The sequence below is a fragment of the Ogataea philodendri genome (assembly GCF_020536065.1).
Source record: "Ogataea philodendri strain CBS6075 chromosome Unknown scaffold18, whole genome shotgun sequence".
NCBI lineage: Eukaryota > Fungi > Ascomycota > Pichiomycetes > Pichiales > Pichiaceae > Ogataea > Ogataea philodendri.
The window spans coordinates 69,229-93,333 of NW_025764050.1; the positions used below are offsets into that span (position 1 = coordinate 69,229).

The 24,105-nt window shown below is 48.8% G+C and overlaps 22 protein-coding genes across 22 annotated transcripts; 14 read left to right on the forward strand and 8 right to left on the reverse strand.

The window, feature by feature from the left end:
- Positions 1–45: 45 nt before the first annotated feature.
- OGAPHI_004599 (uncharacterized protein) lies at positions 46–2,001 on the forward strand (the record flags this gene model as incomplete). Its single annotated transcript, XM_046205695.1, has 1 exon — positions 46–2,001. The coding sequence occupies one exon, from the start codon at positions 46–48 to the stop codon at positions 1,999–2,001; it is 1,956 nt and encodes a 651-aa protein (XP_046060519.1).
- Positions 711–1,400, reverse strand: OGAPHI_004600 (uncharacterized protein; the record flags this gene model as incomplete). The annotated part of the gene is made up of 1 exon (XM_046205696.1): positions 711–1,400. The coding sequence occupies one exon, from the start codon at positions 1,398–1,400 to the stop codon at positions 711–713; it is 690 nt and encodes a 229-aa protein (XP_046060520.1).
- OGAPHI_004601 (uncharacterized protein) lies at positions 1,985–3,727 on the reverse strand (the record flags this gene model as incomplete). The annotated part of the gene is made up of 1 exon (XM_046205697.1): positions 1,985–3,727. The coding sequence occupies one exon, from the start codon at positions 3,725–3,727 to the stop codon at positions 1,985–1,987; it is 1,743 nt and encodes a 580-aa protein (XP_046060521.1).
- Positions 2,508–3,128, forward strand: OGAPHI_004602 (uncharacterized protein; the record flags this gene model as incomplete). Its single annotated transcript, XM_046205698.1, has 2 exons — positions 2,508–2,605; positions 2,666–3,128. 2 exons carry the CDS (start codon positions 2,508–2,510, stop codon positions 3,126–3,128), a joined length of 561 nt encoding a protein of 186 aa, XP_046060522.1.
- A 45-nt stretch (positions 3,728–3,772) lies between the features above and the next one.
- OGAPHI_004603 (uncharacterized protein) lies at positions 3,773–4,345 on the forward strand (the record flags this gene model as incomplete). Its single annotated transcript, XM_046205699.1, has 1 exon — positions 3,773–4,345. The coding sequence occupies one exon, from the start codon at positions 3,773–3,775 to the stop codon at positions 4,343–4,345; it is 573 nt and encodes a 190-aa protein (XP_046060523.1).
- Positions 4,346–4,348: 3 nt separating this feature from the next.
- On the reverse strand, positions 4,349–5,485 carry OGAPHI_004604 (uncharacterized protein; the record flags this gene model as incomplete). The annotated part of the gene is made up of 1 exon (XM_046205700.1): positions 4,349–5,485. One exon carries the CDS (start codon positions 5,483–5,485, stop codon positions 4,349–4,351), a length of 1,137 nt encoding a protein of 378 aa, XP_046060524.1.
- Positions 5,486–5,503: 18 nt separating this feature from the next.
- OGAPHI_004605 (uncharacterized protein) lies at positions 5,504–5,815 on the forward strand (the record flags this gene model as incomplete). The annotated part of the gene is made up of 1 exon (XM_046205701.1): positions 5,504–5,815. One exon carries the CDS (start codon positions 5,504–5,506, stop codon positions 5,813–5,815), a length of 312 nt encoding a protein of 103 aa, XP_046060525.1.
- A 162-nt stretch (positions 5,816–5,977) lies between these two features.
- On the forward strand, positions 5,978–7,477 carry OGAPHI_004606 (uncharacterized protein; the record flags this gene model as incomplete). The annotated part of the gene is made up of 1 exon (XM_046205702.1): positions 5,978–7,477. The coding sequence occupies one exon, from the start codon at positions 5,978–5,980 to the stop codon at positions 7,475–7,477; it is 1,500 nt and encodes a 499-aa protein (XP_046060526.1).
- OGAPHI_004607 (uncharacterized protein) lies at positions 6,206–7,670 on the reverse strand (the record flags this gene model as incomplete). The annotated part of the gene is made up of 3 exons (XM_046205703.1): positions 6,206–6,922; positions 7,022–7,493; positions 7,561–7,670. The coding sequence occupies 3 exons, from the start codon at positions 7,668–7,670 to the stop codon at positions 6,206–6,208; spliced, it is 1,299 nt and encodes a 432-aa protein (XP_046060527.1).
- A 79-nt stretch (positions 7,671–7,749) lies between these two features.
- On the reverse strand, positions 7,750–10,119 carry OGAPHI_004608 (uncharacterized protein; the record flags this gene model as incomplete). The annotated part of the gene is made up of 1 exon (XM_046205705.1): positions 7,750–10,119. One exon carries the CDS (start codon positions 10,117–10,119, stop codon positions 7,750–7,752), a length of 2,370 nt encoding a protein of 789 aa, XP_046060528.1.
- OGAPHI_004609 (uncharacterized protein) lies at positions 8,531–8,917 on the forward strand (the record flags this gene model as incomplete). The annotated part of the gene is made up of 1 exon (XM_046205706.1): positions 8,531–8,917. One exon carries the CDS (start codon positions 8,531–8,533, stop codon positions 8,915–8,917), a length of 387 nt encoding a protein of 128 aa, XP_046060529.1.
- A 658-nt stretch (positions 10,120–10,777) lies between the features above and the next one.
- On the forward strand, positions 10,778–12,127 carry OGAPHI_004610 (uncharacterized protein; the record flags this gene model as incomplete). The annotated part of the gene is made up of 1 exon (XM_046205707.1): positions 10,778–12,127. The coding sequence occupies one exon, from the start codon at positions 10,778–10,780 to the stop codon at positions 12,125–12,127; it is 1,350 nt and encodes a 449-aa protein (XP_046060530.1).
- Positions 11,582–12,617, reverse strand: OGAPHI_004611 (uncharacterized protein; the record flags this gene model as incomplete). Its single annotated transcript, XM_046205708.1, has 3 exons — positions 11,582–12,073; positions 12,465–12,551; positions 12,615–12,617. The coding sequence occupies 3 exons, from the start codon at positions 12,615–12,617 to the stop codon at positions 11,582–11,584; spliced, it is 582 nt and encodes a 193-aa protein (XP_046060531.1).
- OGAPHI_004612 (uncharacterized protein) lies at positions 12,258–13,202 on the forward strand (the record flags this gene model as incomplete). Its single annotated transcript, XM_046205709.1, has 1 exon — positions 12,258–13,202. The coding sequence occupies one exon, from the start codon at positions 12,258–12,260 to the stop codon at positions 13,200–13,202; it is 945 nt and encodes a 314-aa protein (XP_046060532.1).
- A 161-nt stretch (positions 13,203–13,363) lies between these two features.
- Positions 13,364–14,749, forward strand: OGAPHI_004613 (uncharacterized protein; the record flags this gene model as incomplete). Its single annotated transcript, XM_046205710.1, has 1 exon — positions 13,364–14,749. One exon carries the CDS (start codon positions 13,364–13,366, stop codon positions 14,747–14,749), a length of 1,386 nt encoding a protein of 461 aa, XP_046060533.1.
- Positions 14,750–14,772: 23 nt separating this feature from the next.
- On the reverse strand, positions 14,773–21,243 carry OGAPHI_004614 (uncharacterized protein; the record flags this gene model as incomplete). Its single annotated transcript, XM_046205711.1, has 2 exons — positions 14,773–20,350; positions 20,516–21,243. 2 exons carry the CDS (start codon positions 21,241–21,243, stop codon positions 14,773–14,775), a joined length of 6,306 nt encoding a protein of 2,101 aa, XP_046060534.1.
- On the forward strand, positions 14,972–16,870 carry OGAPHI_004615 (uncharacterized protein; the record flags this gene model as incomplete). The annotated part of the gene is made up of 3 exons (XM_046205712.1): positions 14,972–14,991; positions 15,108–15,702; positions 16,142–16,870. The coding sequence occupies 3 exons, from the start codon at positions 14,972–14,974 to the stop codon at positions 16,868–16,870; spliced, it is 1,344 nt and encodes a 447-aa protein (XP_046060535.1).
- Positions 17,897–18,990, forward strand: OGAPHI_004616 (uncharacterized protein; the record flags this gene model as incomplete). Its single annotated transcript, XM_046205713.1, has 3 exons — positions 17,897–17,935; positions 18,014–18,286; positions 18,802–18,990. The coding sequence occupies 3 exons, from the start codon at positions 17,897–17,899 to the stop codon at positions 18,988–18,990; spliced, it is 501 nt and encodes a 166-aa protein (XP_046060536.1).
- On the forward strand, positions 19,732–20,847 carry OGAPHI_004617 (uncharacterized protein; the record flags this gene model as incomplete). Its single annotated transcript, XM_046205714.1, has 2 exons — positions 19,732–19,770; positions 20,500–20,847. 2 exons carry the CDS (start codon positions 19,732–19,734, stop codon positions 20,845–20,847), a joined length of 387 nt encoding a protein of 128 aa, XP_046060537.1.
- A 149-nt stretch (positions 21,244–21,392) lies between the features above and the next one.
- OGAPHI_004618 (uncharacterized protein) lies at positions 21,393–24,080 on the reverse strand (the record flags this gene model as incomplete). Its single annotated transcript, XM_046205716.1, has 1 exon — positions 21,393–24,080. The coding sequence occupies one exon, from the start codon at positions 24,078–24,080 to the stop codon at positions 21,393–21,395; it is 2,688 nt and encodes an 895-aa protein (XP_046060538.1).
- On the forward strand, positions 21,570–22,401 carry OGAPHI_004619 (uncharacterized protein; the record flags this gene model as incomplete). The annotated part of the gene is made up of 2 exons (XM_046205717.1): positions 21,570–22,091; positions 22,162–22,401. 2 exons carry the CDS (start codon positions 21,570–21,572, stop codon positions 22,399–22,401), a joined length of 762 nt encoding a protein of 253 aa, XP_046060539.1.
- On the forward strand, positions 22,995–23,279 carry OGAPHI_004620 (uncharacterized protein; the record flags this gene model as incomplete). The annotated part of the gene is made up of 1 exon (XM_046205718.1): positions 22,995–23,279. The coding sequence occupies one exon, from the start codon at positions 22,995–22,997 to the stop codon at positions 23,277–23,279; it is 285 nt and encodes a 94-aa protein (XP_046060540.1).
- Positions 24,081–24,105: the final 25 nt, after the last annotated feature.

Below are 24,105 nucleotides of genomic sequence, written 5' to 3' on the forward strand. Positions count from 1 at the left end.
TTTTTCTCCTGCACTTAAATATTTTTCATAAAAAAATATTCATCTATGGAGGATGATTTGATTTTGAACTTTGCCAGCGAGCCGCCCGCTAAACGGCAGAAAGTGAAGGTGACCGGCGGCAAATGGAAAGACCGGCGTAAGTCCCAGCTCGTCAGCGAGGGTCGCGGCCGCAGCGAGAAGAAAGACAAGAACAGTGTCAACCAGATAAAGCTTGGTGAGAGAAAGAAACAGAACACAGAAGAGTCTGTTGATAAGGAAGACAGACCGCGCAAGCAGGCCTTTCCCGAAGGTCGTGGTGAGGGCGGTAAAAACAACACGTATGTGTCGTCGCTGTTCACGCAAAATCCAGAAATCCAGGACAGACCGGTGCAGGAATTTGACGTTCTTTCTCCGTCCAACGCTCCAATAGACACCTCTTCGTTTGCGGGACTGGGAATCAACGCCAACTTGGCGTCCCATCTGTCCAACAAGCGGCTTCAGAACCCAACAAAGATCCAGCAGCAGGTGATTCCGCGTCTTTTAACAGGCTCTAACGACCTGTTTGTCCAGGCCCAAACAGGTTCTGGTAAGACTTTGGCGTTTGCATTGCCTATTTTCCAGAAACTCATGGAAATCCCCGACTTGGACCGGACGTCTGGTCTGTTTGCGCTGGTTCTGGCCCCAACAAGAGAACTGGCTACCCAGATCTACTCCGTTTTCGAGTCTCTGAGTCATTGCGACCACAGAATCGTTGCCGGAAACGTTATTGGTGGTGAGAAAAAGAAGTCTGAAAAAGCACGGTTGCGTAAAGGTGTCAACGTCCTCGTTGCCACACCAGGAAGACTGGTCGACCATATTGAACACACCCAAAACCTGAATCTCTCGCAGATCAGGTACGTTGTTCTGGACGAAGGTGACAGACTTATGGAGCTTGGTTTTGAGGAAAGTATCGCCAAAATTCTATCGGCTGTGTCTTCGTCTGCTGCTCCGAGCAAGTACCAGTCGCTGCCGGCTAAAAGAATCAACATTTTGTGTTCTGCCACCATCAAGCCAAATGTGAAAAAACTGGGTGAAATCTCGCTAGAAAAGGCCGAACTCGTGACAACAAGTGAACAGGTCACTAAAGTGCCCGACCAGCTGTTGCAACAGGTGGTTGTTGTGCCACCAAAGTTGAGATTTGTCACATTGGCAGGCACCCTTAAAAACCTAATCAAGGACCAGACTGCCTCTAAAACCATTGTGTTTTTCTCGTGTTCCGGTTCGGTCGACTTCCATTTCATCGCTCTCACGAGAAAAACGTCTTCGGAGGACACGACAGGCTCGCTTTTCGGCTCAACCATCTTCAAATTGCACGGCTCGCTTTCGCAACAAACTAGAACGTCCACGCTCAAGGATTTCACCAACTGTTCCACCAACGCCATTCTTCTTTGTACAGACGTTGCCTCGAGAGGTCTGGACTTGCCGCACATCAACAACGTGGTTGAGTTCGACCCTCCTTTTGCTCTTGAAGACCATCTCCACAGAGTGGGAAGAACGGCCAGAGCAGGTTCGCAAGGTAACTCTGTGCTATTCCTGCTACCGGGAGACGAGGAGAACTACCTGAAACTGGTGGAGCCTCTGCATCCAGGAGGAGTCCAGTTCAAGAAGTATGAAGCCGTTCTCAAGGAAGCGTTCGAAAAAGCCGGCGAGAAAGGCGGGTCCTGGGACACTCAGGCAACCACTTTCCATCTGGAGTTGGAACGGTGGCTGTTGGAGGAACCTCGGGCCAAGGAGATTGCTGGAAACGGGTTCATGAGCCATATCAAGGCATATGCCACCCATTTGGCAGCCGAAAGAGAATGCTTCAACGTCAAAAAGATCCATCTGGGACATCTTGCGAAATCGTTTGGACTGAGAGAAACTCCAAAGAAGCTCGCCAGTGGTGGAGAGCGCAAAAAGAAAGAGGACGGAAGATCCAAGATGTTGCGTATGGCCAAAATGCATCTCCAGTCGCAAAGCGAGGAGTTCAACACTTTTGCTTGATTTTGGTGTCGATTTTGGTTCTGAGGAACTCGTTGTCTCCAACAGCGTTGTTGAACATCTCCAGGCCTTTCTTGGTTGTCTCCGTCACGGTGTCGATCAACAGACAGAAGTAGCCGATAGCGTGGACCCGTGTAGCATTCTGGGCGTCGTTTTCGATTTGAAGCGAGTCCAGGAGTTCCTTGAACAGAGGTTTGGAGCTTGGGGGCCATTGTATATGTTGTTGCAGATTTAATAGTAATCCAAGTGCGAACAAACTGTTTTGTTGATCTTCTTCAGAGCCAATGTCTCCTTTAAGAACACCTGATTTTCGCACCAATTCCAACAGTGGTACCACCAAATCTTCGTTGAATGTGTTGTTCTGCTCGTCGGATGTGAGAATAATCGCTAGACGCATGTGAACCGAAAGACCATCGGATTTTCCAATGATGGAGTTTTTGACAATTTGTACGACTCGGTGAAACTGTGGATACGAACGAACTTGGTCCACAAGCAGCTCAACCAGCTGGATGCTATGGATCTGTTGGGGATCGAATGACTCCATAATGTGGACCAAAATCGTTTGGTTGCAAACCTGTATTAAGAATTCGTATGATTGGTGCAACAAGTACACCAATGCCAATCTGTTTGGAGTATGGTGGTCCAGATGAACTGTCCAATCGTCCAGGGCCAGCCTGTCTATCTTGCCAAGTTTTGGACTTTGCTGTAACGTTGATGCCAGATTGTCGTTGTTTGGAAGCAGCAGTTCCATGATTGTCCGTACTGGCTCCGCTGGAGCATCCAGTCTGAGAAACACCCAGGCGCATACCATGATCATATCGTACCCCTCCTGTATGACTCCCTCGATCAGCTTCGAAGTGTCGAGCGATCTAAGTCTATCTGAAAATTTTGGGTGTGTAATGGTTTTGGTAGCCAGTTCGAGCAATGCGTTTCTTTTGCTCGATAGCGAGCTCTTGGAAGATCCAACGATCTCGATGATGAACTGGATCTCCTGGTCAAACTTGCTGTTATTTCCTGCCATCTGGAGGTCTATTGACGGCTGGAGGTTCGAGCTGACCGATTCGTTGGCCTGTTGGTCAGTTTCCTCGTTCAAATCTTCTCCCGCACGGAAACTTCTAAACGACCCGTAATTGCGGCTAGAGGAAGGTGACTTGGAGGGAGTGGTAACTTGGGGTTCCTCTTTCGTGTGGACCTCTATGTGTGGAACAATTTCAAATTCCAGAACGGTTTCGTCGACTGGTGTTTCTATCGAGTCAGAACTCCTGAGATTTTTGATATCCAATGTAGATCTTGTGGGGCTCGAGTCCAGACCGTCAAACAAGTCAGACAGAATCTCAGAGCCAGCAGTTTCCACGGAAGGCTTTTCACGAACTGGTTGAACCTCCAGGGGCCGTAAGATCTCGGCCTTTTTTACTGGCACAGGTCTTGGTTTCTCCGTCTTGACTGCACTTTTCGAGCTCCAACGCGGTCTCATATCCTTTGGAGCCTCTGCAAGATAGTCATCTGCTTCCAAAGCACGCACTTTTGGGATATCTACCTTGTTAAACACCCTTCTCCGTGGAGATCGAGGTATTCGAGGACGATCCTCGATTTCGTCGACAAAGTCAAACACCGATGGCTCTTGTGCAGCCACCGTTTGGCGCTTATTTTGGCCCTCGTCGCGTTTCTCAGCGGCAATTTCGTGTCGCGTCGGAGATAACTCCACCTGCTTCCTTCTTTTCCCATACATCAAAATATTTGATCTAACTATTTTTCCCTTGTGATTACAATTACAATGTATGGAGATCTAGCACATAAACTTATTCTGGACGCGAAAAGAACACAGTCGCTGGACAAACTTCCTTTGTACCAGGACACACTGGTGCGGTCGATTGTACGCGAAATCCGCTCGTTGCAGAAAGAAGCAGACGTGTTGACCGAACACGCGAGTCAGGACGACGACCGTGTAAACCAGGGCCAGCTATTTGTGTGTCATCTTTGTATGCGTCGAAATAAAAGGTGTTTGCTTGCATACCAACGACTACGCGCTGAGCGGCTGGATGAGCTCGTCTGGGCAAATAACGATATTTCAAAAGAACAAATGGACAATCTATCACCGCAAGAACAGGACTACCTTAAGAAATACAACGACCTGGTGAGCGAGTTCAAAGGACCGTTGGAGAAGATCGATCTGGGCGGGTCCTTGGAGCCTCCTGTGGACGTTTTCATCGACGTGAGAGTTCTCAAGGACGCGGGAGAAATCCAGACAGAGTACGGAGTTTTCAACTTGACCAAAGATTCGCAGTTTTTCGTGCGCCAAGCGGACGTGGAGAGACTCATACAACAGGGTTACTTGAAGAAACTGTGAATTTCATGTCGATTCTTTACACCAGTTACAAAAACTCTCGAAAAGCTGGTAATTGAGGCCGCTTTTCCAGGTCACCACGGTATTTTCATCAAACGTGATTTTCACGCGCATTTGGTCCTCAGCGTACCGTTTCTGGCGTCTGTAGGACCGCGACCAAACGTTCCCCGGCACTTGGAGAACGAGCGAGCTTTGGTTAGGCTCTGAGACGTCTATGCTGTCCAAGGCATGGAGTCTTTCTTTCAAATTTTTCTGGTTGCACTTGAATTCACGACGCACTTTCTGAGTCACAATGCTGTTGAACAGGTCGGCTTTTGGTCGGTCTGGCTTGAACGACCAGAACAGTATCCATCGCTGTGTTCCTGTTTGTGTGAGGCTGCTGCGAAACGCATGGACACCAAAGTTGTCTATCTTCTTTGAACGCAGCAACGAAACAAGCGGTTTCAAAGAGTCGTATTTTCCCAACAGACTGGTGAACCACGTGATGTTGGACTCTTTGTGGGACTCACTCTCGCGGATCATGCGACTCACAAACGCGATCTCGCCGCCCTCCACGACGAGCTCGTTTGCCATGGCTGAAACGGCACGCGCGTCGGCTTTCAGGTCTGCACGCTGGCGCATTTCGGTGGCCGACGAGTAGAACGGCGGGTTGCACATGACAAACCCGTGTTTTGGCCCAAGCCGGGAAACCAGGCAATCGAAAAATGACTCCGATGGTTCATTATGCACAAGGGTGACTGCAGATCCCAAACCGTTGCGGCTGATGTTGGATTCGGCCAGTCGCAGCGATTCGCGATCGATGTCGGACGCAACAAACTCAAGACCGTATAGTTTGGCGCCCAGAAGCGCATAGATTGCTAGATGGCCCGTGCCCACGTCCAGACCGACTGTGTTTTTGAAACTGCCGAGCAGATCGTGCATAAAGTCGAGATAGTCGAGTCTGTTGAATAGTCGCGGACACAGACGATTTGAGTCGATCTGGACCTGGAGCCCCCATTCTTGGAGCAGGATTCTAGTAATTAATACCACGGCACTGTTGTCGTGCCATTCAAAGCGGTTATGATGGAACCACGGCCGCAATTCCGGGTATTTCTCGACCAGCTTACTAAAATCCAGTTCCCGAGAAATATTGTGATTTTCCATATTTTTTCATTTACTCCAATGGCCGTTTTAGACGATATTATTCTACAGGACGTTGCCAAGAGCTGTGGGGCCCAATTCCGCAACTACCACGAATGCATTCTTGCTCCGGACGGCGACGCCAAGAAGTGCTTGCCCCTCCAGGATGAGCTCCAAAACTGCGTCAAGAACGACGTGCCATCTTTCCAGCGGATCCAGAAAAATTGCGCAACCAAGATCGCCGAGTTTGAGTCGTGCTTGAAAAAAGGCAGCTCCATCTCTTGCTCAGACCAATTGAAGGCTCTCCGCAGCTGTGCATTGCAACAGGTTGAATCCTCCAAGTCCAGCCAATGAAAACTCTGGTGACCCCATTTTTTTCAACACATTAAATTCCGCCTATTGGGGTTTCTCTCTGTTGAATGCATCTTTGTTATCTACTATTGTATTTAATTTTTTTAAGTCCCCCTCTATAAATTACATGCATCTCCCAAAATCTTTCGCATTTCTTTGTCGCTAATGCTTTCGCTCTTGTTGCTTCTTGCTCCATCGGCTCTTGCCGTGGGCGCCCAATCGCTGGACGATAAATATTCGTGTGTCGGAACCTTCATCTTTGGCCGTCATAACGATAGGGTTGCCAAACCTGCTAAGTATCTCACTACTTACGGTGCTCGCCAACAGGAGGCCTCCGGAGCTTTCTACAGACAAAGATACTTCGGTATTGACTCTGATGGAAACAAAACCGCTTCAGACTTCGTCATCAACGGTCTTGACCCTCAAGGTTACTTTGTCTATGGTGATACCTATGCCCAATGTTCGGGAGATACCGTCATCGAGTACTCTCAGATGTCTTTCTTGCAAGGTCTGTACCCACCATCCACCGCCGTGGACTCCAATGAGACTTTGATTGAGACCCAGGACTCGGAACTGAGCAACGGATCGTCTGTCGTGGCTCCTCTGGGTGGATACCAGTACGTCTTTATGGACGTGCAGCAGGAAACCTCCGACAACTACTTCTGGATCAAAGGTGATGTTAACTGTCCGGCCTCTGACGACGCTATTGACGCTTGGTCTGATAGCGACTACTTCAAGGAAATGAACTCGTCTACTTACGACTTCTACCAAAGCTTGGCAGACCTGCTCCCATCCAAGAAATTCCCTAAATGGAAGCTCAACTTTGGTAATGCCATGTCCATCAACGACTTCATGTTCGTCAACAACATCCACGACGAGGAATGGGCCTCCAAATGGAACTCTTCGTTGTTGTTCCAGGTTGCAACCTTGGCCGACGCTGCTCAATGGGGTATCTCGTACGACTCTACCAACAAGCTCAACAACTTCACCATCGGTGGCCAGTCTCTGTTGGGAGCCTCTGTGGAATACCTTAATACCACCAAGGTCGAAGGTTCGCCTTACATCAACTACTTCACCGGCTCGTACAACACCATGTACCAAATCTTTGCCCTATTGGAGCTCAACAAGGTGTCTGACAACTTCACCGGTATGCCAGGCTACGGAGCCACTTTAGTTTGGGATCTGCTGAAGGACAACTCCGACGAGTACTACGTCCAATTTTCGTTCAAGAACGGAACCAAGGAGAATGACGAGCTTGTTGCTTACCCATTGTTTGGAGGCAACTCCACCGTTCTTTCTTGGGACGACTTCGTCTCCAAGACTGAAGCCGTTGCCATCACTTCTTTGAAAGAATGGTGCGGCAAGTGTTCGTCCACCTCTGACCAGTGCACCCAATTCTCGTCCACGTACGAGGAGGCCTCCAAGGCCGAGGACAAGGGAATCAACCTCAAGAAACTCGCCAACGGCGACTACCATCTCAACAAGCTCACCAACGCGGGAGCAGGAGGAATCGGTGCTGGTGTCACCATCGGAGTGTTCCTCATTCTGGGAGCCGTTTTCCTGGCCTGGAAGAAACTCAGATCCAAGAACACCCCGATCCTGCCAATCTCCAGAGAACACTCTATCGAGCACAAGGACGCTGGCTCTTCTGATGCCACCATCTAATTCTCGTTTGTCATGTCTCTAGTACACGACCTTTTTTTCTTTCTAGTTTTAAAAATATTTATCCACTCTAAATTTTTCTCTACGCTTCACCAGCTAACATTGACCATTTTGAAGCAATTTCCTTTTCAATGGTCTCATTAAGCCTGGGAGATCTAAGCCGGGCATTTTTGTTCAGTCGAGTACCACAAACCATTGGTCTTTCGACTCTACGAATGTCCGTACATTGCACTAATCGATCGGATTATTAGTACATATTACTATACACAATTGACCTATTCCGAGACGTCGTCGTAGTCGGTATGGACGTACTGGGGAACCTGGTCAAAGTCGAATTCGGTGGACGTTTCTTCTTCGAAGTTGTCCAGCCATTCACAGCCACGGGAAAGAACCGTGGACTTGAGTTTCTCCATCACTGTGATGGCCTCTGTGTAGTTGTTGTATTGCAGGCCGGTGAACTCTTTGAAGATCAGTTTCAGATAGAACATCAGCGACTGGATTCCGCGTAGATAGCCCAAGTCGGGACAGTTCTCGTGTTCGGGCGGATACGTCGTATTGGCAGGCAACGGTTCTTTGGCAATCACGCACTGTGCAAAGTCGATTAGTCGAACGATCAAAGTGCTCTGCGACTTGGCATGGTCTGCGTCCGAGTCGTACATCAGCAAAATCGACGACCCGTACAGTCTGTAGCCCGGAAGCTTGGCAAACACTTTGGAAAGCTCCTTCAGGTTCTCAATCAGATTGGGCAGATGTTTCACCACAGAGTAGATAGACAACCCGTCATAAAGGAACCGGGCCAACGACCGAACAAAGTCGGACCCAACGTTCAGCTTGCGGCCGAAATACTTGTCTCTGTTGATGTAGTTGTTGCGTTTCAGGTCCCAAACCTGCATTCCACAGACTCTGATTCCAAGCCGCCTGGACGTTGTTTGCTGACACTTCTTTCTCTGCGACGCTCTTTTCTTGGCTGTGGCCTCCACACCGTACTGCCGTGTTCCCATCTTCAGGTCTAAGACACAAGGATGTTTCATGCCGGAAGTCAGGTCTTCCAGCAATATGAACCTTTCAAAGCGAGTGTGTTTGCGTGTTCTAGCTGACGGTGCCGGAGAACTCAGCAATGGAGGCGACGTGAAACTGATTGCCTCTTCGTCCAAAATGGCACTGTCAGAAGCTGCGTCTCTGTCCATGTCAAAAATATCGTTAGGTTCGTTCTCGTTTGGAAGCCACTTGATCTTGCTGATCAATGTTTCTCTGTCCGGGAACACAGACTGGTCTCCATTGGCCAGTTTCTTCAGATCCAACATCGAACTGGAATGTTTCTGTAAATGGTCGGGTTTAGCTGTGAGTTGCGGAGACGTCTGGGAACCAGGCGTGCGGTCTTCAAACGAAACAGCAAGCCCCTTGCCGAAGGAGCTTCCGATCCCACTTGTTGAATGTCTGTGAGAACGGAAACGTCTTGGACCAGAAAAACTGCATGCCTTGTGGTGGTGGTGACGATGAACACTCCTACTTTGGAAGCTCTTGGTGTACTCCTTGATAGGAGCGAACACCTCGGTCAGAACAAGTTCCTGTAATTTGGTGTTGACCTTGGTGGCCCCCCAAAAATCGCTTGTGTCTCGCGCTTCAGAGATCTGAGGCGACCCTGTTAGACTTTCTGGATCGCTGTACGAAAAACGTCTGGGCTCATCCTGGCCGGGCGACTTGGTAGGGTAGTGGCTCCAAAACGACTCGGGGAAAATATGCTTGTTGTCGTCAAGAACAACCTCTGGTGGTAATTCCTCCTTAACACTTGTGGACAACGATGGAACGTGCTCGAGCGATGTGAGATCGTCGCCATCTTCTGCTGCGCTTCCATACCGCACATTCAAAACGCCGATGTAGCGGGGCATGAACTTTAAAAGTTCAGGGTGGGTCAACTCGATGTTTTCGTACCATGTGTTTTCTCTATTGACCAATGCTTTGCAAACTGCTCGATGACTAAACTTGAAAATGGCCGTGTGACCCCCGACCCTATTTTTGAACGGTTGTAACTCGACGGCCAATGGGAATTTTTCAGTAGAGACATCGCCCTGTTGGTAAGATGAGGACTCGACAGAGTTGATCGAGCTTGAGGATTCAGAGGCCGACTCGTTAGAGCCGAACTTTTTGCGGTTCTCTTGTTCAATAGCCTCCTCGATTTCCTCGATCTCGCTCAGAACGTCGGAATCCTGATCATCGTGGTCAAACTCCGCAGCAGCGGTCAAATGCTCGGGCACAGGTTTAAACAGCGAATCGATAGGAGTATGCGGAATATATGTAGCAGAGGAAACAGGTTCGAGCGGAGGCAAACTGGTAATTCCCCTGGAAGAATGCGATTTGTGGGGCTCAACATCGAACGAGGTGATCGTGACCGATTTACGACCGGATGAAGGCTGTTGTTCTGAGTAGAAAGATGACTTTTCCGTATCTAGAGACGAAGAAAAATTCGAGTCTTTGGACGGTTTCAACAAGTTATCGGACGAATCCGAGCCTCGGAATAGCCGTAACGATTTGGCGGCCTTTCTTCCGGCCATATTGGAACTTTTTGTCTCATCTTGATGTCGTGCTTTATCGGGCTCCTGTGATAAAGGCGGCGAATTTCGTAGATTAAAGCTTTTATCACTCATGGAAAAAATGCTTTTAGATGTGTTATTGAGCAATTAGTATTGGAAGAACGGCTCCTCAACATGGAATTAATTTATGATCAATAAAAACTCGTTGTCTTGATAAAGAAACAAAACAAAAAAAAAATTGACATCAGAAATATCGTTAATTTAAACCACGTTCAACGGTTAAAAGCGTATTTGGCTAGCCGCTAGAATTTTACTGGCTATGAGACAGTCGGACGCTTAATATAATGTAAAGACTGTGATGTTTAGAATCATGTTCTTTCCACTAGCATTTGTAGTCTCAAACCCCAATTCTTCACCCCTTTTGTTTTCACCCCTCTCAAATCTAACTCTGCCCAATTTCAGCCGGCTATAAAATTTGAGAAAACGTAAAATTGAAAAATATCGACGCAAACATAGTACTTTTTCGACGCGACGATAAGAAGGTGCCGGGTTCGGAGTTTCCGCAAACCAATAAGGAGTGTAGAATTACTAAGAGCACGAATTCAAGTCCCCCAACCACAGATATGGACTCCTAACAAGACCTGGAATCAGATGGTCGAGTTGCTGCTGTTTGGGCGTTTGTTTAAAAATTTCCCTTCTCCCCGGAGTTTGGTACCATTATTATATAAAAAGGAATCAACACCCACCTTGTTTTTTTCCTAATATATTTATCATGTTGAGAGGTGTGAAACGTACAAATGGCCTTCGTTCTTTGGTTAAATGTAGCCAAACTGCTGCTAGAAGATATACCGCCACGCCGGTTTTTGCTCGCGGCTTGAAAACATCGACCAGACCAACTCCCCTGGCTGTCAATGTGCCGTTGAGAGGTGCATCTTTGGGCAACTCGATGTTATTTGTTAGACACAACTCCCAGATTGTCAAGGTTCCTGAGATGGCTGAGAGTATCACCGAAGGTACCTTGGCTTCTTTCGCCAAGGAGGTTGGCGACTACGTCAAGCAGGATGAGCTCATAGCAACCATCGAAACAGACAAGATCGATGTGGAGGTCAATGCTCCAATCTCCGGTAAGGTCACCGAATTGTTGGTGAATGTTGAGGACACCGTCGAGGTTGGCCAGGATTTGCTCAAGATTGAGCCTGGCGAAGTTCCAGAAGATGCCGGAAAGAAAGAGGAGAAGGTGGAAAAGAAAGAAGAAAAGAAAGAAGAAAAGAAAGAGGCCGCTCCTGAGCCAGTCAAGGAGGCTCCAAAGAAACAGGAAAAGCCTGCTGAGTCCAAGCCAGCTCCTCCAAAGCCGGCTGCTTCTAAAGGCGCTGCTCCAAAAGCTGCTGCTCCTGAAAAGGCCGCTCCTGCTGGAAAGTTCTCCAGATCCGAGGAGAGAATCAAGATGAACAGAATGAGATTGAGAATTGCCGAGAGATTGAAGGAGTCTCAAAATACTGCCGCATCTTTGACCACTTTCAACGAGGTCGACATGTCGAATTTGATCGAGATGAGAAAGCTGTACAAAGACGAGATCTTAAAGAACACTGGTATCAAGTTTGGTTTCATGGGTGCTTTCTCCAAGGCCAGTACTTTGGCCATGAAGTCCATTCCAGCAGTTAACGCTGCCATCGAGAACAACGACACCATGGTGTTTAGAGACTACGTTGATATCTCGATTGCCGTTGCCACTCCTAAGGGATTGGTCACTCCTATCGTTAGAAACGCCGAGAGCTTGTCTGTTTTGGAGATCGAGGACTCCATTGCTCAGCTTGGTGTGCGTGCCCGTGACGGAAAGCTGACTTTGGAAGATATGACCGGAGGAACTTTCACCATCTCCAACGGAGGTGTTTTCGGATCGCTTTATGGTACCCCTATTATTAACATGCCACAGACTGCTGTTCTTGGATTGCACGGAATCAAGGAACGTCCTGTTGCTGTGAACGGCAAGGTTGAGATTCGTCCAATGATGTACATTGCTTTGACCTACGATCACCGTATGTTGGACGGTAGAGAAGCCGTTACTTTCCTCAAGACCGTCAAGGAATTGATTGAGGATCCAAGAAAAATGCTCTTGTTGTAAGGCTATAAAATAAGATAAACTAAAAGACGTTTCCAAATGTCTTACCTATTTAAAAAAAATCACTAAATATAAAATATTCAAAGATCTTTTGTTCAGCCTTTGCTAAAGCCGTGGATCAGATATCGCTTTTATGCTAATTGCAAGTGATACACTCAAACTGGGCAAGCATTTTGCCTCGGTTCTTCTTTCCTTGAAGCCCTCTGAGGCTCAACGTTCCATTCTTCACAAACACCTTGTCAACCTCAATGATGCCTTTATGGCAAGATACAACGATATGCAAAAGGGATATTTTAACAACGTGACAGTTCCATTTAATCTCGAAACACAGCCAATCTACCCGTTCGAACTTCCTTATGGAGGACTCATTAGAGGCCAGAGTGAATTGGCCTTGAAAAATAGACTTATAGAGCCCCAGATGCTGAACCTGAAGGCCAGATGGCCCACTGTGTTTTACAACGACTTTCTATACAGCGACAGATCAACTTACCATGTTCACGTCTCGCTCACGCCGATCGTGCTCTACGAATCAGACTCTTCCATTATCCACTACAAACGAGAGTTTTCTCGGCTGTGCAAGGGTTTCCGCGAGTCTGGTAAGCACCGCAATTTCCCGCTTCGACTGGATGGGAAGGCCACGATATTCAGTCGAATCGACTACCAGAGACTGTTTTTGGCGCTATATCTAGATAAAGATACTACAGAACGATTGGACTCGCTTTGTGGGCCGCTAAACAAGATCAGATTCTCACAGCCAGACATTGGCTACGTGAACGGAGAACAGGAGTCGGATCCCGTGAAAAAGCTTGATCATTTGCACTTGTCATTAGGGATGAGCGTGATACGACCTAAACCGTTCGGCAACTTCCCCTTTGGCATGTACGAGCTATTCTACTTGAACAATGTGCTGCTGCTACCAAAAGAGCAGCTTCTTAAGAAATACCCCGAACACCGAGCTCTGAATTTCATCAGCGACGTCAAAACAGAACTGGACCCACAGGAACTGGACATTTTGCAGTTTGAGAGTTCGCGGCTGGTGTGTTCGCTCGACAGGGGCGAGCTCTGGGAGGACCTGTGATTTACTCTCCTTTTCTTGCACTGCCTGATTCTGACATTTTTTTCTAAAATGCCAATGTTTACATCCTTCCAAAAACGGAAACTCATTTAGATAATATTTCATGCCCAAGATAAGTTTAATCCATTGCTTTTCGTCCGACTCCTTTTGCAATGGCCTGGCAGATGAACAACCCGTTTGTGGACACGCAGCAAGGGTTGTCAGCCAATTTCAAGACAATTCCGCTTCCAGAAGACAACTTTGGCTTTGACCCGGTTGCGTATGATGAAAATGAGAACTTTGACTCGATACTATTTGATTTGGGAATTTCAGAAGGTTATAGCCAGCAGCCATCCCAGCAGCAGCCCAATTTTGAGAAGAAACACACTCGACAGACCAGTGGGTCTGGGATCTTTGGATATGTTGGTACGGGAACAGACACCCAACTGGCTATTCCTGGGCTACCGGTGATAGACATCAAGAATAAGAAGCCTATTTATCAGCCTATTGAACGGTATACGGAGGATTATTCTTATGTTCCGAGGGCTTCTTCGAGTTCGAATGCTGGAGCCAAACCGGCTCCGGATTACATTGTCACTGGCCAGTCTCAAGGGTACAAGTTTCCACCGGGGCCGGAGCCAAAACCTCCCACAAGCAGCAACTACAGCTCCGACTATTCGCAGTCGGTGACAACAAGTTACTCTGCACAGGAACTGATTGATTTGCGGCAGCTTCAGGAAGTTAAAGAACCAAAAGCCAAGACCCCCCAATGTACACCGATCAAAGTGAAGCACACGTTTGTAGACGTGAAGACCCCGACACCACAGAAAATACCTGCACATTTCAACTGGACCCCGACACTAATCACCAAGAAGAACTCGCTTTCTGAACAGATCATCCAGGAGCAACGCAAATCGCCAACCAAGAAGAAGAAGCCAACCATCACGTCCACTCTCGAACGCGGAGCCTTGGACGTGCACTTTGTTGGGCCAGACGACAAGGACATGTACAAATGCATCTACAACGACTGCGGCAAGCTGTTCACCCGAGTGTCCAACATCAGAGCCCATATCCAGACACATTTATCAGACCGGCCGTTTACCTGTGACACATGTGGCAAGGCGTTTGTGCGGAACCACGATCTGCGCAGACACTACAAAGGCCACCAGGAGTTCCAGCACGTGTGTCCGTGCGGGAAGAAGTTCCCGCGACAGGACGCCTTGAAGCGACACCGGATCAGAAACATCTGTGTTGGTGGACTACCTGACGAAAAGGGCGTGTTCAAGAAGACCACTAGCCACGTGACCGAGGTGAAGCGTGGCCGTCCGCGCAAGGTCAACGAGACCACCGAGGGAAAGATTCTGAAGGATCTCAGCACGCCGCAGTTCCAGCCGTACATGGACACCAGTCCGTCGATCTCGCCCGAGCTTGCTCCCGGCGACACTCTCGAGATTGGGTTCAAGGACTCGTACAAGGACCCGTTCTACTACGAGTCCAACGAGTTTGCGCCGAACATCGAGCCCGAGTTCTCCTTCAGCGTCGACGACTACGAGTTTGGCAGGGGTGTATAGTATGTATTTGTAACACGATATTTTCAGTACGGGATGCCGTTGGTGAGTCTTTGGAACTCGTCGTAGCCCTTGGTGGCCAGCGACTCGAATGACTTGCGAATCAGGCCGCGGATATACTTTGCGGCCTCCTTGTCGCTCTTCTTGGGCACAAACCGTGCGGTGAGGTGTTTGATGGTGGCTGGCTTGAAGCACGGCAGTCCCGAGTCCAACATTGGCACCACCATGTTGATGATCGAGTCCATGTACGGCCGACACACCAAGAATCCCTTGACACACAGCTCCTCGAACCATTTGTACGACTGGGTCTCCGTGGACCCGCCCATCACACGCACCATCTCTCTGGTGAGCTTGAACGGAGACTGTTCGAACTTGACACCGCCAGGAACAATGTCGAAGCAGAACCCAAAGTCGATGTGCAGGATATGGCCCTGGTTGTCGTACATGATGTTTCCGTTGTGTCTGTCTTTGATTTCCAGCAGGTAGGTGATGATGGAGTAGGCGGCGAGCGACTTGACAAAGTTGTTGCGTGCGCGCTGGAACTCGATCGAGGTTTCTGGCCCGTGCTGGCTGATGAAGTACTCGTACAGCCCGTTAACGGCCTCACGGCCGAGCATGTCTCTGGAGATCGAGTTTGGCAAGACGTCGATGATACCGCACCCGGGAGCCGTGGCTGTGACTCTGTTGGGGAATACGTACACGTCCAAGCCGGCGTCGAGCCAGATCGTCCGGAACAGCGAGATCAGTTGCAACGCAAGCACGTCCTGTCTGCAGTCGTCGCCGACCTTGAAGATGGCACTCATGTCCTCGACCTGGTACTCCTTCCCGCCGTCCACGGTCTCGACCTCCTTCTTGATTTTGAACGTGGCCATGAACGGAGCCTTGGCGTGCGACTGCAACGGCTTGCCAGAAAGCCGGTTGATGTCCACCACCTGGCCCTGAGGGTTGCTAGGCAGGTACACGCCTTCCTCGAGCTTGATGGCCGCCATGTACTTGTCGATCTGGGCCTTTTTCTCCGGTTTGCTGCTCTTGATGAACGGTTTCAGCTTGCCCGAGATGCTCGTCACTTCCTCAAAGAAACTGAACTCCTTCTCGTAGTACGCGCGGTCGTCCGGCGTGAAGTGGCCCACCATCGTGTCGCGGATCTCGTCCAGCACCGGCTTCAGGTCGTCGGGAATGGTCGAGTCCTCATCTTTGTACGAGTTGGCAGACATGTTCCAGATAATCTGGTGCGCAAACAGCTGCGACACCTTAGCGGTCTCCAAAATGAACCGCCGCACGTAGCCCAGGTGCAGGTCGAACCGCAGAGCCTGAACGATCTGAGGAATGTAGAAGAACGTCAGATGCACGTCGAAACTCTCAATCGACCGCATCGTGTACTGCAGAATGATGGAGTTCTTGTTGAACGGAGGAAGAAACAGGTTGATCGAGTCCGACGGCGAGGCAACCTCCCAGAGCACCACCAGGTGCGAGTTCTTGTTGTTCTCGCCATCAAGCAGGTACTTGAGCGCGGCGGGGTTGTCGATCACCTTGAGCGGATTGCTTTGGACCAGCTGTCTCATTGGCTTGTCGAACGAGTACGTGCTGTATCTTTCCACGAGGTTGATTGCCAGCCGACCGTCAATAGCAAACGCGTCGGCGAGAATGCGGTCCGTTGGTCTCGTTTTGCTGTACGAGCCAGTTGTGTCCACAGGGTTTAGTGGATTTAGCCAGGTGGCCAGGAAACTGATCTCGTGGTCCAGGAACAGCAGCAGAATGACCCTCTTCTGTTCTGCCAAAGACTCCTCCGGGTACCGCAGGTCAGACACCAGCTTGGCCACCATGTTGAGCAGGTTGAAGTCGCTTCTGATCTTGACCTTGTTGTTGCCGTACGGAGCACGGTGTTTGATGGTGAACCACGACAATGCGCCGCTCAGCACGGCAGAAGTCAGGCTGCCCACGTCCGTGGTTCCCAGACTTCTGTGCACCTTCAGCAGCGCCAGACCGAGGTTGATGAGCTCGAAACGAGTGAGTCTCGAAAACGGATGCGTGCTGGCAGAAGACAGACTCAGCAGCGCAATCAGAATCGTCCGCGTGAACATCTTGAAGATGTGCGAGCTCTGGTACCGCGTGGCCTCAAAATGAGAAGCCATCAATCTGAAAAGAAGCAGGTGTGGCTTTATATGGTCTGCAGCGTTCTTGCCGTTGAAATCGATCAGGGCCTTGCTGGTTGGCACGTACTCCATCTTGTTGTACTTGGAGTTCTTGATATCAAACTGTTTGCTGTACAGACCTTTCTGGAGCTTGATAGACTCCTCGAGTCTCTTGCAAATCTCAGAAAGAACAAGACTCGACAGCTCGGGTCTTTCCTTCATGATGGTTAGCCATAGTCTGATTCCGAGATCAATCGAGTCTGCGCTAAAGATCAAGAACGGAATGTCCACCACCTCCTTGATTAGCTCGCCCTCACTTTGACTCGACAGAATGATCAATCTCGTGGACTCGTGGAGAGTCGACTCGAGCTCGGACGACCAAATAGGCGTTTTTTGCTCCACCTTCTTTCTTAGATTGGCAATGCCCGTTCTGGTGAGTTGCGGAATCGAGCCAAAAGTGACCAGCTTGTGCTCAGACCACTTGGAGACCAAGTCCGCCCGGTTGGCTTTCCAAGGGAACTGCGACAAAAACACAGACGTGGTGTTGATGTGTCTTCCGGTAGACTCGTCAATAGTGGACAGTTCACGGTCAGCAGGTAGCACTTTACCGGCCATCTCAAAAGCAAAGGTGACTCCGTAATTGACCATCTTCTTGGATGTGATGTCCATCTTGCTGATATACGATTGGAGCAGCGATTTGGTGTCCTGAGGACATTTCACCAAACACAAAGTGGTCCATTTTCTTGCAGCCTTGGTCAACAGCTCAAAAGTAGAGTGTCTCCACTTGTACGAGTCCGAAAGCAGCAGTTTGATTCCCGAAAGAGGCGCAGAAAACTCGATCTGCGGTTCGTACTCGTTGGTGTCTGCATCAATGACACTCTCGTACAATAGTCCCAGAACATCCAGCAGCGAGAACAACGATTTCTCGTAGCAGAGCAGCGACGGCGATCTCAAAATCAGCAGCTCTGTGCACTGCAACGCGGTGTTCTGCAAACTGAAGTCTCTGTGACAGCAGTAGATGAACAGTCTCTGGAGCTGTTGGGTGATTTTGGACGGGGTAAACGAGGCAGACCCGCCTTTTTGAACACGTCTAAAGTACTGCGACGTCACATAGAAAGCGATCGAGCCCGAGAAGTCCTCGAGTCCAGAAATTGACAACGTTGGGTCTGAGAGATATTCCAGAGACGTGGCACAGTCGCCGGTTTCCATTCTCAGGCTCTCCAGCAGCAGATTGGACGCCAAAAACATCAGCTTTGGTCTGGCGATCTGGGTCTCAAAAACCTTGGCGTCGATCGACTTGGACGTGATAATGGAGCTCAACACATCCTTGTGCAACTTCTCGGTGTGTTTAGAAGTTCCTCTTCTCAAAACCGTGTTCATGTCGATCGAAGTCTCTGTTCTGTTCCAAGTAGATTCGGAAGCCAGAGCCGGCGAACTGTGTGCAATTCTCAACAAACTCTCGTAATTTGCCATAAGTAGCTCAGAGTTGTACGAGTAGCCATGGATGCACAAGTTGAACCAGACATCTTTAAACAAGTTGACGGTTTCCTTGTTAGTTGGAATACGCGGTTCCTGGTCAACAGAAGGGAGAAGGTACGCCAACGGCTTCAAATACAACGAGATCTCGGTGGCAGATAATGAAACCTCGTTGTTGGACCGGTGGTGTTCCAGATCGTCAATATCACCTTTGGAAACAATAGCAGAGAGCAGCTCGTGCAAATAAACGGTGTACAGGTCCGAATCCGATCTCTGGGCCATCACTTCGGAGAAGTGCACCCAGACCGCGCACGTGCGGTTCAAAGCAGCTCTGTCCTTGGTGGAAATGATGGCAATGTCAAAGAACTGACGCACAAGAATCAAAAACTCTCTTTTCTCCATCACATCGACAAATCCAGTCAGTCCTTGTAACAACAAGCAGTTCAGCTCGGTAGGCGTTCTTCTGACTTTCTGGAACAGAATGGTGATGGCAAGGATATTGATGGAGCTGTCTTTGAATTCGGTAGCAATCACAAGAACTGCAGCAATCACGTTTCTGTAAATCAACGGGAGAACGTCAACAGAGTACGAGCCATCTTCCGTCATAGCAGAGGTGGGGATCTCGTTAGATGTTGACGACACCGACAACGACTGTCTGAGCTCGGCTGTACCGTTAACATTCCCGTTCTTGGACTCGACCGCATCGGACAAAATGTTTGTGGTTCCGTAGATGCAGGAAACAACGTCGTCTTCTGATAGGTTTTTCAGGCAGTATGCCAGCGATTGCGACAATTCGGCGACGGCCTCTGTCTTCAATAGTGGCAACGAGAGGATAGTTGGGAAACATTTGCTGACTCTCAGCGCAAGGAACGTCTTCTTCGAAGACAACAGAGCAGCACATGCAAAAATGCTTGGTAGCAGCTCAGAGTTGATCATCTCAACAACCTCGTTCGTGAGGTGTGTGTCTATCTTGTGGATTTGCTCAAGGTAGTCGTCGATTAACGCTGTAATGAAATCGAGCTCAACAACCGTCTGTTCTGAACCAAACGAGAGAATCTCCACGGTGGAAGCCTTGATGGAGTAGCCAGCGTTTCTGCGACCAAACGTCGACGTGACCAGTCTATCTGATCCGTTGTTCACGTACTTGCTGTTCTCAATCGCACGCAATGACAACTCCTTGACCAATGACTTTTCTACTGTCGATTGGTCAAAAGAGTCTCTGTTTTTCAAAACGTGGAAAATGAACGACTCGTTCGGCTTGCATCCAATGGCGTTCTTGATGTACTCGATCGCCAGCTTCTGGTACAAGAACATGAAAAACAACGAAGAAAACTCATAGCCATAGTCCTCAAAATTGTTCACCATCTCCACATACAAATGGTCGTCAATCGAGCCAATAGCAGACTCAACGCCGGAGTAGAACGACTCGTCTAACACGGTAGTAATTTTGCGCAGAAGCTCGGAACTCACAAACCTGATGTCCTTGGTGAGTCCTTGCAACAATCCAACATAGCAGAAATAGATCTTGAGATCTGAAGATCCGTTGCTCAACACGTTGACAAATCCAAATAATAAATCTTGACATTCAGAAGCTAGAGATTTGAAGTTCAGTCCAAGCGTGGTCACGCCAACAACAAGCTCATACGCAAGTTTGGTCCATGGAGTAGGGAGAAAGGTTTTCAGCGTCTTTTTGGACGAAAACCTCTGCTCTGGAAGTCCTTGTAAATAGATCTCGAACCGTGAAAGCAAAATCTCGGCTTGGATTTTGCTTTTAACATGATCACAGCTTTTGCACAAAGCAAGAAGAACCTCGTACTCGGAATTTCTGATGTATTTTCTCTCGTTTGACTCGGCTGACGGGTTCTTGGTCACGTCCAACAGCTGTTTAAACGTGTCAGGAACGCTTTTCTCCAAAGGTGTAGAATCGTCCAGATCTTTCACAGAAAGAACGGCCAACTTCTCCAATGCCTTGGCCCGAATGGAACCTTTCGAAACACTGTTGTTAGAGTTTATCTCGACTATCACTTACCCATAAAAGCCCATTAGCTGTCCTGTTCTATTAAGTTATTTATTAATTTAATGGTCATTAAATATTTTTGGCTGTTGGGCCCCAATCCTGCTTACATAATCGAACCAAACCGGCAGCGTAGCTCAAGTGTACGTCTCAATCAGAGTATCTCTAAGGTTATTGGAGATAGCGTCTGGGTGTGCGTCTTGCAGTTTGAATATGCTTTCAATGACACTGAGCTCCGGAGCGGTGGTATCGAGACCAGAAACAGCAATCCAGTCGTTAACAACCATACCTGCACCAACAACGGAAGATCCACGGTTCACGGTACCTGCCACCAAAGGAACCTGGAGAAGCGACGAGAGTTCCTCTTGGTCTTGGATCGAGGTTTGTGGATGAACCAGACCTCCAGTGTTGGAGAGAGCGCAATAGGATCCAACAAGAACGTTACCGGCAATGGTCTGTCTGAAAACCTCCACTCCTAGTACATCTGCTATGAGTTCTTCGGTTTCTCTTTCGATGTCGGGATGCACAAGGGCAACGTAGTCGTTACAGCAAATGACGTTTCCCAGGGCTGAAAGACGCTCTTCAACACGCTGGATCTTCACAGAGTCGGGCAGACTATTTCTCAAATGCATCAGTTCTTGATCTGTTGTCTGTGTAGGCACCAGGAGGCCTCTTCTATTACCGGCAGTCATACGTCCCACGATTCTGGTTCCTGCAATGGTTGTGTGAACAATAGGAATAACGTCTCCCAATTCAGCCTCGAAGGCGGAGTAAAAGTTCTCCGACCCTCCAACTGCCACCAAACAGTACGAGTTGGTGAGCTTGGAAAACACACCGACCTCGTTGGAATTCTCAAACTGAGTTCTACTTGCCATTCTTTGAAATTTTTAAGTAAAATATTTGCAAAAAAAAATCCAAGAAAATTTGATCTTTTTTTTTTGCATAAAATCTACAACATCTTTACACCTGTAAATAGCTTAATCGTAATCCATTAACATTTAGATATATATATTAGGTTGTTCGTTCAGTCGAGGTCTGGAGTGCTGTATCCAGAGTCATCGTCGGCGGCGTCCGTCCAGTCGTCAATGTCCATTGCGTCCTGGACCTCGTGGTTAGGCTTGACAACAAGTCCTTTATCGCTAGTAGTGATGTGCACCACCTCTTTATCTAGAACCTGGCCGTTCAAAACCATCACAGCAAGATGGTTGAGAATCTCGTTCTGGATAAGTCTGTTCAGTGGTCTGGCTCCAAGGTCAGCAGAGTAGCCTCTCTTGCACAAGTATTCCAAAGCCCCGTCGTCAACGTCAAGTTTGAGTGTCTTGCCGTTCTGCTCGAATCTGTTCTCGATCTCCTTCAATCTCAGCTTGACGATCTTGGAGATGGCATGTCTGGAAAGTCTGTTGAAAACAACAGTGGCAGAGATTCTGTTGAGGAATTCTGGTCTGAAATGAGCCCGCACTGCACTCATCACCAGTTTCTTGGTGTCTTCGTCCACCTTGCTTCCCTTGGAGGCAGAGATGTACTCGGCACCCAGGTTCGAAGTCATAATGACAATACAGTTCGAACAGTTGACCAAAGTTCCGTTGGCAGCGGTGATTCTTCCGTCGTCGAGCATTTGAAGCATAATGTTCAAAACTTCGGGAGCAGCTTTCTCCACCTCGTCAAACAGAACCACAGAGTAAGGCTTTCTCAGCAACAGGTTGGTCAACATACCACCTTCCTCGTATCCAACATAACCGGCAGTGGAACCAAGCAGTTTCGAGACGGAGTACTTCTCCATCAACTCGGAACAGTCGATTCTCACCATGGCTTTCTCGTCAGCAAACAGGAAGCCAGCGAGTTTCTTGGCCAGCTCTGTCTTACCAGAACCGGAAAGACCCAAGAACAGGAACGAGGCCGGCTGGTTAGGGTTGGCCAGACCGGATCTCGATAGTCTGATGGCATTGGAAACAGCCTTGACGGCCTCTCCTTGGCCAACGACAGCAGAAGAAAGCTCTTTCTCCATGGTGATGAGCTTAGCGTTCTCGGCTTGAGTCAACTTGTTGACAGGGATTCCAGTCAACCGAGCAGCAGTCTCAGCCACCTGCTCAGAGCCAACAACGTTCTTCACAAGGAACTCCTCGCTCTGGGCCTCTTCTTCCATCACCTTGTTCTCAAGCTCCTCGATCCGTCTCTTGACATCAGGAATAGCAAACATTCTCAAATCGGCAATGGTCTGTGAGTCGTGTCTTCTCTCAGCGTCCTGGGCCTTGATCTCCAGGTCGTCGAGCTTCCGTTTAGCAGCAGTCAACTCTTCGTGGCCTGCGCGCTCCTGGTTGTACTGTTCTCTAAGGGGTTCCAGTTCCTCTTCCAAGTTCTGTTTGCGCTGTCTGGCGGCTTCTAGTCTTTCCTTGGTGGAACTGTCAGCGTCCTGGTCTCTTTCCAGAGCGTTGATCTCAACCTCGATTAATTCCAGCTGTCTTTCCTTGGAGTCCAGTTCCTCCGGCTTGGAGTCTCTGGCAACAGCAACACCGGCAGCCGACTCGTCGATCAAATCGACGGCAGAGTCCGGCAGTTTTCTGTAAGTAAGGTATCTCGATGCCAGTTGTGCAGCAGTGACCAGAGCACTGTCCAAAATACGAACACCATGGTGGATCTCGTATCTTGGTTGCAGTCCTCTCAAAATAGCAACGGTCTCTCTGATGGTAGGTTCACGAACGTCGATGCGCTGGAACCGTCTTTCAAAAGCACCGTCTTTCTCGATGTACTTACGGTACTCGGTCACAGTGGTGGCACCAATGCAGTGGAAGTTACCTCTGGCCAAAGCTGGCTTCAGCAAGTTGGCAGCGTCCGACTTTCCGTCACCCATCAACATGTGGATCTCATCAATGAAGAGGATGATCATGGCCTGGGAATTCTCGATGTCGGTTAAAACTCCCTTGAGTCTTTCTTCGAACTCACCTTGGTATTTGGCACCTGCTTTCAAGGCACCCAAATCCAGCGAGTACAGCTTGCAACCTTGCAAAACAGAAGGAACGTCGTTATCAACGATTCTCTGGGCAACTCCTTCAACAATACTTGTCTTACCAACACCAGGGTCACCAATCAAACATGGATTCGACTTGGCTCTTCTGGCAAGGACACGAATAGTCCGTCTAATTTCTTCTTCTCTTCCAATCACAGGGTCGATCTTACCCTGCAAGGCCCTCTCAGTAAGCTCCACGGCGTATTTGGAAAGGAATTCAAACTGTTGCGACGAGTCGGCCTGTCTGGAGTCGATTCTCTGGTTACCTCTGAGCTCAGTGATTTGAGCTTTCAAAGCGTCCGCAGAAATGCTCACCTCTTTCAAAATGGATTTGATCGAGGAATCATCAAGCAGGGCCAGCAAAATGTGGTCCTGGCCAATGAACGAGTCTTTCTGTTGCGCTTTGATCTTGTTTGCGTTGGTGATGATGCTTGCGGCAGCTGCGGAAAACGATGGCTCGGTGTTACTGCCTTGAACAGCAGGCAGCCGAAGCAGATGTTTGTTCACAGCGCGCTCAAAGTTCTGCCAGTCGAACCGGCCTCTCTCAACTAATGTTTTCAAGTAGATTGCTTCTCCATCGGTTGTCATGGGTGTCATGGCAGCCAGAAAATGGATTGGAGCAATCTGCGCATGGTTGTTCTGTTCACACAGCTTCTGAGCTGTGGTGACAATGTTTAATGCTCTGTCTGTAAATTGTGATTGATCCATGGTTGAGAATTTGCTCAGTTGGGCC